This window comes from Prionailurus bengalensis, chromosome D3 (genome assembly GCF_016509475.1).
Source record: "Prionailurus bengalensis isolate Pbe53 chromosome D3, Fcat_Pben_1.1_paternal_pri, whole genome shotgun sequence".
NCBI classification, from domain to species: Eukaryota; Metazoa; Chordata; class Mammalia; order Carnivora; family Felidae; genus Prionailurus; species Prionailurus bengalensis.
Window position 1 is genome coordinate 77,052,947 of NC_057356.1, and position 13,957 is coordinate 77,066,903.

At 49.5% G+C, this 13,957-nt stretch overlaps 1 protein-coding gene across 5 annotated transcripts in view; it reads right to left on the reverse strand.

Moving 5' to 3' along the window:
* The window catches only part of ALPK2 (alpha kinase 2), a 119,431-nt gene that overhangs the window by 31,945 nt on the left and 73,529 nt on the right, over nucleotides 1–13,957 (reverse strand). For all 5 annotated transcript variants that reach the window (XM_043558987.1, XM_043558985.1, XM_043558984.1 and 2 more), the window contains 2 exons: nucleotides 5,371–8,596; nucleotides 1,674–1,821 (listed from right to left, as the gene is read on the reverse strand). In XM_043558987.1, the coding sequence (XP_043414922.1) occupies nucleotides 1,674–1,821; nucleotides 5,371–8,596 (3,374 nt within the window). The remainder of the gene's footprint in view (nucleotides 1–1,673; nucleotides 1,822–5,370; nucleotides 8,597–13,957) is intronic.

Here is a 13,957-nt window from a genome sequence, read left to right on the forward strand (position 1 = left end):
TGAGGAAAGAGAAGGAGGAGGAGGGGGAGGAGGAGAAGAAAAGGCAAATGGGTGCTCCCAAATCAGTGCTGCCCAGACAAAATGAAGCCAACGTCGGTCAAGTGTAAAGGCCTGGCCACATGTCACCAGTAAATGGCAGGCCTACTAACGTACGCTCCCTACAGGGAGGCTAGGTTTTCTAAAGACATCTCAAATGGAAAATGGACCCAAAAGATTCAAATGCCAAGTCTGAGCTCAGAGCAAGATTGCCAAAACCCTACTGGTTAATTACCCTTGGCTGACAGCTACAGAAAGTGCTTTAAATGAATGATTAGTGCTTCTTTTTATAAAGCTCGAGGGAGTGGTCTTGGTTGTTTTTTTTTTTTTTTTAAGCCAAGCCACTTATTCTCCATTATCATTCTTCTTAAGCCATACATAAGACAGGCAGGGTAATGGCAACGTTTTAGGCTGCGTGGCATCATTCCATCTGTCACAATCCAGTTAGGTTTTCTGGAGGGATGTTATAGAAATTACAGCTCGAATCCGCCATCACTATGGCATTTGGAGCCTAATTTCCAGACGTATGCTCCAAGCAAACGTATCTGATTTAGTTATACACAAAAACTCGATTTTTCTTCCTTTTTCAGGCTCCTTGCAACGAGATTAAGGGGACAGGACACCTTCCGTGACTCAGGGAGCTGAATGGGGACTTCCCTCAGCAGAAAGAAGCATCTGGGGCTTGAGTTATGCCCACTGAGCCAGGTGATCTGTTTTAGAATAAGCCACCCTCCCTCAGGTGTGTTGGGTGAAGCCCATGGCCCACGGCTCACGTGAACAAGCATTTATTGCCAGCAAGGCGCTTAGGGAGCCATTCGTCAGCTTTGTTCCACACGGGTACTCTCGGCAATGGTTCTCACTCTCTCTCTCTCTCTCTCTCCCCTCCCCTCCTCTCCTCTCCTCTTCTAACCTAGGGCCCCAGAAATACACGGCTTTTCCCATCTCAGAAATGGTTACTTATCACCTTCAATACCTGCTCCTTTCTATTACTTCATAGATTGTTTTTTTTTCCCCTTGGATTCTCCTTCTTAGCTTTGAAATTTGGCAGGCTAGTAGGAATTTGTGAAAGAGAAAAAACACAGATTCACAAACAGAAGAGAGCTCTATAATCTTGGGACTGTGGAACCTCAGACTAGAAGATGATTTGGCATGTTCCCCTGATTCAAAGTTATTTTTTTAGGTTTTATTTTATATTTGAGCACGAGGGAGCATGAGCAGGGGAGGGGCAGAGAGACAGAAACAGAAGCTGAAGCAGGCTCCAGGCTCCCAGCTGTCAGCACAGAGCCCGACACGGGGCTCAAACTCACGAGCGGTCAGATCATGACCTGAGCCGAAGTCAGAAACGGAAATGACTGAGCCACCCAGGCGCCCCATCATGTTCCCCTGATTTTAAAAGCATCGTGACGCATTTCATGATTTTTTGAGGCCACAAGACTCGGGGGTGGCAGAGCCTGAGTAAGAACCCTCCCCTGCTTTCCCTGTCTAGACCTCTGTCTTCGTTCCTTACTTGTCTTGGATACTTAAGTGAGTGGGGTTTCAGCTTCAGTTTCCCTTTTTACTTCCTATCACTATTTTCTTTTAGAACTACGTTGTGAAACCAGCAACAACCATGAAAAGTAACCAGGCAAATATCCCACCTTCTCTGCACTTGGGCTACTGACTTGGAATCCTTTGTCCACCAGACCGTAGAATCTTCATGAATTTCTGCAAACTGGCAGCTTAATTTCACATTCCCAGAGTGGTCAGGGAACATCTCGGCTTGGATCTTTTTTAGTAATATCGGAGCTGGAAACGAGAGAGTTTCAGGTCAGTGTTCTTACAGTAGCGGCAGAGAGTTTCACAGTGGCCAGAAGACTTTCCCATTTTATCGCATTTAATTTTCACAGCAATCCCAAGAATGGGGACAATTATCCCCCTCAATTTACGGATGAGGAAACCAAGTGTCTGAGGGAAGATGTGACTCGCCTAAACTTTCAGAAAATGAGCAAATCGATCTAATAGAAAAATCTCACTTTGCATTACTTAAGACTCCCAAAGTGGGGCACCTGAGTGGCTCAGTCATTTAAGCGTCTGACGTTGGCTCAGGTCATGATCTCAACTTGCGAGTTCGAGCCCCGCGTCGGGCTCTGTGCTGACAGCTCGGAGCCTGGAGCCTGCTTCGGATTCTGTGTCTCCCTCTCTCTCTGCCCTTTCCCTGCTCACACGTGCACTCTCTCTCTCTCTCTCTCTCTCTCTCTCAAAAATAATAAACATTAACAAAAATTAAAGTCCCAAAGTGAGATCTAGGATGCACGAAATGAAGTAGAACATGAGAGGCTTTTTTTTTTTTTTTTTTTTTTAAAGAAGAGGCTTGGGGATTGTGGATACCTAGTCTATAAACCCTGAGCCAAATAGAGCCGTATTTAAATGATCGCCAGGTAATCCAGGCCAAAATCAGAGCTGGGGCTTAGGGAGCAGGACAAAATCCGGGTTATCCAAGTAATTACGGTTACGCCCCCAGATATAAAAGGCAAAGCAACAATAAGATATTTAGTGAATAATTCTCCCCCGTCTTTCCCCTTGATCAGTTATCTTTGCTGAAGATATCCGAGCGGATTGCAGTGATGTCTGATAGCGATTTCATCGGCAAAAGAGACAGACGTGTCTCCTTGAATGAAACACGATCAATCAGGAAACAATTCCCTGGTGTGTGGGGCGCGGGGTGGGGGGAGGCTGGGCTGAGCTCCTTGAATATCGCCTTTTAACATCAGGGATCAGGGCACTGCAGGCCAGCTGAGTGTGTCATTCCTCGGGACAGCCACGGGGCAGCAGCACAGACAGCAGAACGAGACGAGATGGCTGGCCCCGCCAGGTGGGCAGAATGACTTGGCTGGGTTCCTGGCAACGAGGTGTCCGTCCTCGGGCAGGCCAAGCTCCACAGCGCCGCAGCCGCGGTAACTCAAAACACTGTGTGATCCCCGGCCAAGCCCGAAGTCCCCAGTGCCAACGCTGTGTTTCCCCGCTACCTCAGATCCCACTGCTGGGCAGCAGTCGATGGGTTAAATGTGCCTTCTCCTCTCTCTTTGATGCCAGCGTATTTAAAAGCTTGTTTTCTTCCCAGTAAGTACTAATGAGCCGCTCAGGGGACAAATCCCTCCACTAGAGAGTAACTGAAGACACTAACAATATCATGGCAGAGACAGAAGATATACCAAGTTTAGTGATGGCAAAACCCATTTCGGATTATTCGGTCCTACGCGGCTGGCTGCGTTAGGTACTGAGGCCCACAGTCTCAGACTCTCGCTCCAGAGTCTTGCCCAAGCCCGCCTCCTCGTCTGGAACTTAAGTCCTCAAGGAGCCTTCCAGCACAATGTGGTGGCAGTCTTCATGGATGGTTTTGTGGAGACCCCAATGTCCCTGAAGGGGATGCCAACTCTGTCCACTGCCCGCTAGAAGTTCTGAACCCAGAAACCTGGGAGGATAGAGGGAAGGGCCAAAAATGGGAAGCAAAGCAAAATGAGGGTCTCTGAGCAAGAGGCCTCGGGGCTTTAGGAAGGACCCCTGTTTGTATCGGATGGAACGGGGAATGGGGATAAAGGACAGCCTTCAGTGTGGCCAGGTTCCTCTCCTGTGCACGTTCGGGTCAAGGGTTGATGGGAAAGGATAGAACAGCGCCCTCCCGCCAGGAGAGTACAAAGCTGTGAATGTCCCCAAGAAAGGTTACTCAGTTTTATTTCTTTGAGTCCTCTGAGTCACGTGCTTCTGTCCACACACACACACACACACACACACACACACACACAGACTCCTTCCCCAAGGGGTCTCTGGTGTGACAGTGCTCCCCTCCCAGAATGCAGTGCTCAGGGAAGCCACGCAGTCTCTGAGAGCAAACTCCACCACCTTCTGGTTTTCTGGATAGTCCGTGTTCCCATAGTAACTCGGATAACCGCGGACAAGGATTCCAAATAGACATTTCCCTTTGGGTTGAAACCACTTCAGAGATCTTTTAAAATACTGCTCTGTTGTCTTTAAAGCAGTTTCAAAAAAATTTTTTTTCACTTTTGTTTATTTTTGAGAGAGAGAGAGAGAGAGTGTGTGAGCGGGGTGGGGGGGCAGAGAGAGAGAGAGAGAGAGAGAGAGAGAGACAGAATCTGAAGCAGGCTCCAGGCTCTAGGTTGTCAGCACACAGCCTGATGCGGGGCTCGAACTCACAGACTGCGAGATCATGACCTGAGCTGAAGTCGGAGGCTTAACCGACTGGGCCACCCAGGCGTCCCTAAATAGGTTTTAAAACCTATATACTAGAAAACTGGTTGGATGCCCCCCAAAACTCTTCAGAAGGTAGTTTTGTATTTACTCCTGGCTGCAGGGGGCGCTGAGGGCCTAGGTGATGTGTGCTGGGAATAATGAGCGCCCGTGTGGAGGTCCGGACACTCAGGAAGGAGAAAAGCCCTGCCCCCCCCCACTTTGGGGTATAAGGGGGCCCCAGCGTCGGGCTCTGCCACACACAGCTCCACGACCTCCCTGCGGGGTCTTCTCTTTTGACTCGTCCCGCCCGTGGGAAAGGAAAAAAGAGCTCTGAAATGAAAGAGGCTAAAATTTGGGTTAAGGGATGGAGCTTGGGGTCACGTGACACCCCCCCCCCCCCCCCCCCCCCCGCCGCAGCACAAAAGTGACTGAAATTGCCAGGGCCCTGAGCCTCATGTGGCCTGAAACCTGGAACGGAGGTTTCAGAGGGCGCTCCCGACTCAGATGAAGAGGAGGGTGAGCTGGAAAGAAACGTTACGCTCAAATTTGGAAGGAAACCCGGGATTCAAGTAAGCTGCTGTTAATGAAAATCACCAATTAAAAAAGAGGCTCCCAAATTATCCCTGAATGTTTACTTCCGTAAATCCTGCTTGCTGTGTGTGGTCTGTTGAATTACACTAATTAGCGACACTGATGAACGCTTCTGTTTATCTTTTAAAATATTTTTTAAAGGGTAATGAGACAGAAAGTCATCTTAATCCTACTCCCTCGATTTCAACCTACCCACAGGCAGCCTATTCAGTGATTCTCTCTCCAGATCACCTGGGAACTTGTTAGACACGCACTTTCTCGAACCCACACCTTGAACCAGAAACTCTGGAGGGGGAGGCCCAACGATCTGCATTTCAAAGAGCCTTGCAGGGGATGCTGAGGCCAGTGGAGCTTGAGAACCATGAGCATATAGGCCAGGCCACCATTTGGTCACTGCCAAGCCACCAATGCCTATCCAGTGGACCCTCACCTTAAATGCAGAGGACTCAGAAGGACACCAGACATCTGGTTCACAAACCCAAACGTTACCAATGACAGAAAGCAACAGCACCTCACCTTTCCCTTCTCTTTTGCAAGGTGGCTTTTTTGCGTCTTTTTCCTCCTCTGTGCATGAGGCCGGTGTTTCGAGTTTAGGAATCTTTTTAAGAAAGCTTGAGCTCTTTAGGACATTTTCCTTCTCTTCCAATCTCAGCCTCAGGGCGGCCACCCTGGACAGAATTTTCTTCTTTATGCCCTCAGCTAAATGTCCACCCCCTGAGGTTTCTGGCTTCTTGACCTCCTCTGAGCCACTCCCTGCTGGTGGGGCTTTTGGGAATCTGAGGGTCCGGGCTGCCGTGTGACCGAGATTCTCTTCCCTGGTTCTTCTCCCACAGCCCAGGTTGGAGCCCTGTTGACATGGGTGCTGTAATATCTTAGGAGCTTTCTCCGAGGCACATTCACCTGAACCAGATGCCGAGGTCACTGCTGGAGAGCCAGAGGTACTCACATGCTTGGTTTCCCCAGTGTGGGGCTCCTCTCTTTGAGGTTCCCGAATTGTGTGGCTTACTGAGAAGTTTGCAGTGTTTCCTTTGGGAGATGAAGCACAGGGCAACGGAGCGAGACCACTAGAAGAGGGTGAAGGTTTCCCACACTCACTCTCAACAGCTTCCCTTTCCTTCGAGTCAGAACGTGCATATTGGTGGTTTCTGGGCTCAACTAAATCATTCTCGGGGACGTCGTGAACTTGACCTGTGGAGTTGTGACTATCAACGCCAACAGATGCATGAGTCATCACTGCAAGACAGTTAGAAGGAGGTGAAGTGGAGAAAACAGGTTCTGCTTTGTTGTTTTTACTTTGTTCAGCCTCCCCTAAGCTTCTCTTACGGCCTTCTTGTATTTGACTTATTCCACATCTACTTGGAATGGTTTCCCCACCTTCGTCAGGACGTGGGACTTGCAAGATGGCGGGTTGGACTTCCAGTCTCTGGCCCATGTTCCCATCATTCAGTTTGCTCTCCTCTCTGATGACAGCCGGTGTGGATTCAGAAGGCCCTGGTGTCCCAGCCCTGGTGCATACCATCACACCTGCTTCATCAGTGGGGTCTACAGAGGATTCTACGACTTTAGGGCAGGTCAGAAACTGTTTAAGGAAGGCAGCATGATCCTTGACTTGGTTTTCCTCTCGGTTTTGACTCACATTACTCACGTTTTCCTTCTCTCCGGCTTTGGAAGTCTCTGATGACAAATCTGTGACGGGTAATTCCTTTTCGTCTACAGGATCCACAGATGACTCCAGGAGTCTGGGCTGGCTCAAATACCGGGAAGAAAGGCTACTCCAATATGCACGGCTGGCGCGTTTTTCACTGACACGGGTTTCTCTGTTATTAGCAAGGGCCGGGCCAGACTCAGCCTGAGGACTGTGAGCCTTGAGAACATCAGATAGAGCCCAGACCCTGTCAGGAATTACGGGACCAGCTTCTAACTCCTTGCACTCAGAACCCGTCTGTGGTCTTGGGAGCCAGTCTTCTGAAATGGGAGCTTCCAGAGTTATAATCTTCAGCTTTCTGCCCGCTTTCCAAAGTCCTGGCCCACTCTCTCTAGAGCCTTCCAGGAAGATATCAGAGAGAGGTGGAGTGTGGCTCAGAGCCTGACCATCATCTTCCACGGTGGCGTGGGCCGCCTTGCACACAGTAGGCCCCAGGTCTGAGCTCTGCCCGCTCTCCTCCCTGGAGTTTGCTGACAAGTGGTCCAAGGGCACTGGGTGTATTTCCCCTTGTGCAACAGCTGTCATGGACCACCTTTCTTGGAAACCACCCTCAGAAGGAAAACTCGGTGGGGGTAAGCTCTCGTGCTGGATCCTCTGTGTTCTTTCACTTTCTTTTTCTTGGAAATCCTCTTCAAGGCTCCTATTGTCTGCCCTGTCCACAGTCAGGCTCTTATCTCCAGACTGGTTATCAGTCTGGAGAGGGCGGCTGCTACAGAAGCCCTCTACCTCTGGGAGCCGAGGAACATGGATGGGGACTCCTGGTCCACGGGGAGCCATGCCAAAGGGCTCCTTTAGAGATTCGGTTTTGGAGCCATTTAAAATATGACCCAACTGGGCATGGGAAGTGAGGTGGAGAATATTTTCATCTGGTGCCTGAGGTGAGCTCCCCTTGGGTCCATCTGCAAGACTGTTCTCGGCAATGGAAACAGGGAGGTATTTGGCTGGGTGAACTTTGGGGGCCATGGTAACTGGGGGCCATGTGTCCCCACTCACCCTGGCCACCTGAAGACCCTCCAGATGAGCGGTGAAAGCCGTTGGCGTCTCACGAGGAAACATTACACCTGAGCCATTCCTGGCTGATGTGTCTGTGGTGTCTGGGCCACCGTTACTGGGGCCCTCGTTGCCGTCTTCTGCCAACTGCACAAAAGAGCTGTCCTCAGAACGTAGAGGCTGTTTTCCCTCAAGGCCTCCTGAGTTGCTGGGGCCGGGCGTCTGCTGGCCAGCCCGTACTGTGGAAACCAACGTGGAGGTGAAATTCTCCACCGCCGCTAAGTTTTTCCCTGTGCCCCCTTCACTGGCTTTTTGTGAAAGGTTCCAGGTGAAAACACTGGTAAAAAGAGGGGGCGTGGTGGAGTCTCGCTCCTTGGCGCTCTTGCATGGCGGCTGTGGAGGCTCAGAACCTCGCGTCTGAAAAAGAATGCCCGGCGTCTTGTCATCAGGAGAACGTAAATCGGATACTTCGCTTTGACTTTTTGCCGACTCTAAGTCCGTGGAGCAAATTTCGTGAGGCGAGTATTTCTCAGGGGAGGCTCCGGCAGGAGAGTCCGTGGTCGGCCGTGTTCTTTGGCCACGGGCTTCCAGAAGCTCTAACACACACGCTGCTTCTCTGCCCCTTGGCCCACCGCCCGCAGTTTCCAGGGTGGTGATGGTATCTGTGGGTTCAGGGGAAGCAACGGAGAGAGGCTTGGGCTCCCCAGGGTCAGCGCTGCCCTCCTGGGGGAGAAGCGCTGACAGCTCCCGGGGGGACCTGTTTTCACTACTGGCGTCTGGGATGCTCAGCTCGTGTCCGAGGTCTTCCCAGGAACTTCCAAGTGCGCGGTCTTTTCTGTCTTGGTTGCCTCCGTGCTCTGGGCATCGAGTGCAGCTTTCCAGCTCCAGGTATCGGGCCAATGATGCATATTCTTCGTCGATCCCTCCTGAGTTGGGGAAGGAATTTGTTGTGGTCCCAGGAGGTGCAGACGGCTCCCCAGCAGGCTCTGAGAAAGCTGGCATCCGGCTGAGAGTGTCTCTCCCCCTGACCGGTTCCTGAATTTGCACCTAGGAAGATGAAAGCGATATTAATAGAATTGTTCCTAAGAGAGCCTGCAACTGGGCATAATTGCAAGCCCAAGACTGTTAATCCTTGATGACTGTAATAACGCACAAGAAGAGTAGCAGGAATGATCGAAATCTGAACACTGGTCCCCTAACTCTCTCTAGCTATTAGAGACTTCCTGGAGACATGCAAATTTAAGCAACCTTACGTTCCAGGGGGCCCTTGGTCAAATTCCCCATTATAAGCAAAAAGCCTTCTGACAGTCCTCATTCAATGATTTCTTTTCTCGGGGGAAAAAAAGATGGGAATAAATTGCAACGTAAACTAGTTTGATCAAGTCAGTCACCAGAGCTTGTGGGCGTCTTTCCAGAAAGATACGTTTCACATGATCATAACAAATGAAATATGCAATGCTTGTAAAGTAGCAATGGACAACCTTTGTTCCCAAAATATGACAGCTTGCTGGTTAATAACATTACTAAAGAACGGAGAAAGTCCTGTCCTTTGAACCCGCCTTTCACGAAGTAACGAGGTTATGACGGACCATCAACACTGTCAATTATATCTACCTCAAAAAGGTTATAAAATCCTGGAACACCTCTTCCACTTTGTTTTTTTTTTTTAATGCTTATTTATTTGTTTTGAGAGAGAGAGAGCACCCACATGAACGGGGAGGGGCAGAGAGAGAGGGAGAGGGAGAATCTCAAGCAGGCTCCACGCTGTTAGTGCGGAGCCCGAGGCAGGGCTCAAACTCACAAACCATGAGATCATAACCTGAGCAGAAATCAAGGGTCGGACATTTAACCCCCTAAGCCACCCAGGTGTCCCACCTCTTTCATATTAAAACAGATGCCCCGTGACAGGTAAACCATGTCCAGGAGATGTAAAAAATTCAGGACTGCTTAGGGTGGGGAGAAGAGAGAGAGAGAAAAAGGGAAGGGAGGGAGGGAGGAAGGAAGGAATCAAAGAAGGAAGGAATCTCACATTGTGAGGAGTAGACCCTGACTGTTCTGTGACGTTGGCTATTGTTTAAGGAAGCAACAAGATCTTGGACTAATTTCTTGTCTCTTAAAACTATTAGCTCATCCATTATTTCAATACATATCAAAATTAGGTCCAGCGAACACAAAGGGAATTTCTGCTCAATTTCAGGAAGAATCTCCATCTTCCTGTCAACCCCTCAGGAGTCCCGCTTTGCAGCAGCCTCATTCAAGTGTGCAGAAACTGATAACTGGGCTTATAGAGGGTAACAGACAGCGTCTCCCAGCGTGTGACAAAGTAGACCTGGAATGTTCCTGTGCACAGTGTGGTTCTGCGTCCTGAGGCTCCTTCCCATAAACCACACGGGAGAATCTTGGTCTTACAAGGGCATGACCACACCTCCCTCCAAGGCTGCCTGCTGCCACCAGGGAGCCACCTCTCACTCTCCTTAAAGCTAGTCTGACGTTCATTTAATTCTGATCTTATTGGCACGCAAGTGCTAAAGGAACAAGAAGAAATGTAGTATAATTTCCTGTGCTATAAACTCCATGAGGGCCAGGACCATTCGTCTATCCAGCAAGTATTTATGGAATGCCTCCAATGCACTAGGGAGTATCCCAGGTGATGTGGATACAACTCAGGCAATATGCCCATCTGGAAAGAGCTCCCATCCTATGTTGTATTCAAGGCCTATTACAACAATTAGCACCCAGCAGGTGCACCATAAGCACTTGTTGAAAGAATGAGTAAATGAAAGAACCGTGCCCCAGTTCAGACAGCTCAACCTGACGTCAGCTACTAAGCCTCTAAATCTGAAGGGCTTTGGGCTGCTCCTGACTTTCTATTTAAAAAAGAAAATAAAAGAGGAGAGGGGAGGGAGGGGAGGGGAGGAGAGGAGAGGAGAGGAGAGGAGAGGAGAGGAGAGGAGAGGAGAGGAGAGGAGAGGAGAAAAGAGAAGAAAAAAGAAAAGAGAAAAAAGGAAAGGAAAGGAAAGGAAAGAAAAGAAAAGAAAAGAAAAGAAAAGAAAAGAAAAGAAAAGAAAAGACAAGACAAGACAAGACAAGACAAGACAAGACTGAGTCATAAGCAGGGGATCTACTAGTTCACATCCTGGTGTTTCCAAAAAGGAAAATGTATTTACTCTCTTTCTATATCCCCCATCACATTAAAATGGAAAAGGAAAACAAGATAACTTCTGGGAAATAAGCAAGGTGTGGGGTCTTTTTCTTTTTTTTTTTTAGTGCCAAGAAGTTGAACATGTGTATGGTTTCACCTCTATAGCACATATAGAGAATGTTCTTTTCATTTCCTTTTTTGGTTCCGTTTTTTTTTTTTTTTTTTCATAGTGAGCTGTGGTACAAATATACTGAAATATCAAACGTAGAAAATGTGGATAACTCCCTGGTCACGATTTGAGGAATGAGGGAAGACTGTCCGCTTAAAAACACGGTGACCCTCTCTCGAGCCTTCTTCCTTGGCCTGAATTTCTACTACCTATGTCAGTCCTTTATTTTAAGATCTTGTCGTCACTACAGCATCATCAGTGCCAACAGACATTTATGGAGCGGCCGCCTGGTGTAGAATTCTCTGCCAGGCACTGGACAATTCTTCCCAAAGGGCTCCAGTTAAAAAGCCACTCTGTTACTTGCTGGGATGCTCCCCACCCATTATCACTTCCTACCAAACAACAGAGTTCCAGGCTGATGCCCAGCAGACACTGGCCTCTGGAAAGGGTGAGTCACAGGATGAGGAAGTCTTGATCAGGGTGAGTTTGGTCCCTGGGATATATCAGCATAGCCACGGTATCATGCCTTGATTTCCAAAGCAGTCATGTTCCTGTTAAGGTGTACTCACTCCTGTCCTTTCTTGCTTTTAAAATAAAATCCCTTGGGGCGCCTGGGTGGCGCAGTCGGTTAAGCGTCCGACTTCAGCCAGGTCACGATCTTACGGTCCGTGAGTTCGAGCCCCGCGTCGGGCTCTGGGCTGATGGCTCAGAGCCTGGAGCCTGTTTCCGATTCTGTGTCTCCCTCTCTCTCTGCCCCTCCCCCGTTCATGCTCTGTCTCTCTCTGTCCCAAAAATAAATAAAAAACGTTGAAAAAAAAATTTAAAATAAAATCCCAGGGCACCTGGGTGGCTCAATCGGTTAAGCGTCCGACTCTCGATCTCCACTCAGGTCACGGTCTCGTGATTCATGAGTTCGAGCCCCGTGTCAGTCTCCTTGCTGGCAACACAGGGCCCGCTTGGGATTCTGTCGCTCCCTCTCTCTGCCCCTCCCCTGCTCTCTCTCGCTCTCTTAAGATAAATAAACTTAAAAAAAAAAAAACTAAACAAAAAATAAAATAAAATAAAATCCCACTTTATTTAAAATAGCCTAGCGAAGCCCCACACATGTAAATGTGATGAACCCTTAACCGTGTAAATCCATCCACTTGGCAAACGTTTACTGAGCATATACTACACCCCAAGGTCTATTCTAAGCACTGGGAAAGCAGCAGTGAACATGACAAAGACTGCCGGCCTTTGGGAAATTATGTTCAAGCAACAAACCATACCAGCGGTGGGCTGCTGATGTGAAACTCCATAAATTTGATTGGGAACCATGGGATTTTTCTCCAAGTGGAGCCTGTAACAGCCCAGTAGATACTTGTCAAGGCTGACAGACTGGGTTCCAAGGGCAGGCTCCTTGGGTGTCATTCAGAGGCTGACTCAGAGAGAGGGAAACCACAGACTCACAGCTTTCAAATGAGTCAGATCTTTCTTTTAGGAGGAGATCTCTTCATTAAGTCATTATGAAAGAACTCTAGCAAATGATTCTCCTGCTGCTCAGCTATTCTCATTATGGAGTGAGTGCTGAGACTCAGGAGGTTCTGTCAGGTCAGAAAACTGTCCTTTTTGTAGTGAAAAGGAAGGGAGGGTTTGGGGCCCTCGGAGGAAACCCAGTGTGGCGGGTGAAGTGTGGACTCCTAGGCCTGGCCACGTGAGTTCAGCTTCATACAGTATTGGACCCATGACCCCAAGTAACCTCTTTTGGCCTCTCTGACCCTCTGTCCCCTCCTCTGAGGCTAACCACACGTATGTCGGCACCGTCCTGTCGAATCCCTGGCACCCCTTGACATTGGCTTCCCTGGCTCCCCGTGGGTAGAAAGTAGTGGCTAGGACAAAGAGAAAATTCAGCAACACTGATTAGCAGAGAGATGTGCTCTGGGCTTTGTGTAGGCTTTCTCATCGGATTGGTGCAGTAAATCTGAGATCCTGACGCTATCGTCTCTTTTTCACTGATGAGATAAATGGCCTGGGTCCCATCAAGAGGCAGCAACCACGCAACAGGTCAAGGGGAGTTGAACGCAAACAATTTGTTAATTGCACAGAAGAAAAACCGTAAGATACAGGGAGACCCCTCCGTCCTCTAAGGTGAGGGAGGTTACCGAGGAAGGACGGCTTGCCAGGGCTCAAACCTAGCTGGAGAAGGTGTAAACAGGGTGCCCGTAACAGAGAGGTTCGCTGGGTTAACCAGGTCTGGAATCGCTGGGAGAGCAACAGCCAAACCTTCCGGACACCAGCGGGGAAAGAGGCAGTCAGCCCTCGGTGAGGCGGGAGTCTAGACACCGGCAGGGGCAGAGCCTGGGGCCTTCAGAGTGGGTGGGCTACATGCGGTGGGAGTAGGGACAGGGAACGACAGCTCTGTGTATGTGGGGCCCCAGGTGGCTTGTGGAGGCCACACAAGGGGCTTGCTTGGGTTGGTACAGACAGGAGGCCTTCGGAGAGGGGGGCCGTGCAGAGCTCTGGTTTCTGGGTCGAGAGGGCTGCAGGAAGGTCATCACTAGGCCAAGGCTACAGGTTTGCAGGTGGGCTCTGTTCTGAGCCTCGTGGCTGAGGCCGACTGTATGGGGTGAACACACACACACACACACACCCTGAAAATGTCAGCCTCCTCCCGCAGTGTCCTTCCAGCGCCCTCTGCTGAGAAAGCTTCACGCTGGCCTTACTTGAACAGAGAAATGGTTAATTGTGCTCTCAGAAGCACACACGGAAAGCTTCCTTAGGAGCGGAGAGGCAGTAAACTGAGAGCTGATACGTCAGGTCTTGATGTTTCAGGGGTTAGAGATCCCTCCAAGGTCCCACAGTCGATGGCAGAGGCAGGACTTAGAGCCAAGTCTGGCTGGCTTTCCAACTCAAGTTTTCCAACAAGAGACCTTAAGGCAAACGGCACCCAGAGGCTGCGAAGTCCCCTTCATTTTAAAGCTGGAACTTCTGGGCTCCTGTGACACTTTGGGTACGAAGACCTGCAACGGTCCTGATTCCATGCAACGTGATCACCTGTTTGTTTGCCGGCTTCCTCACAAGCTCTACGGGCACGGGCTCTGTCAACTCATTTCTGAAT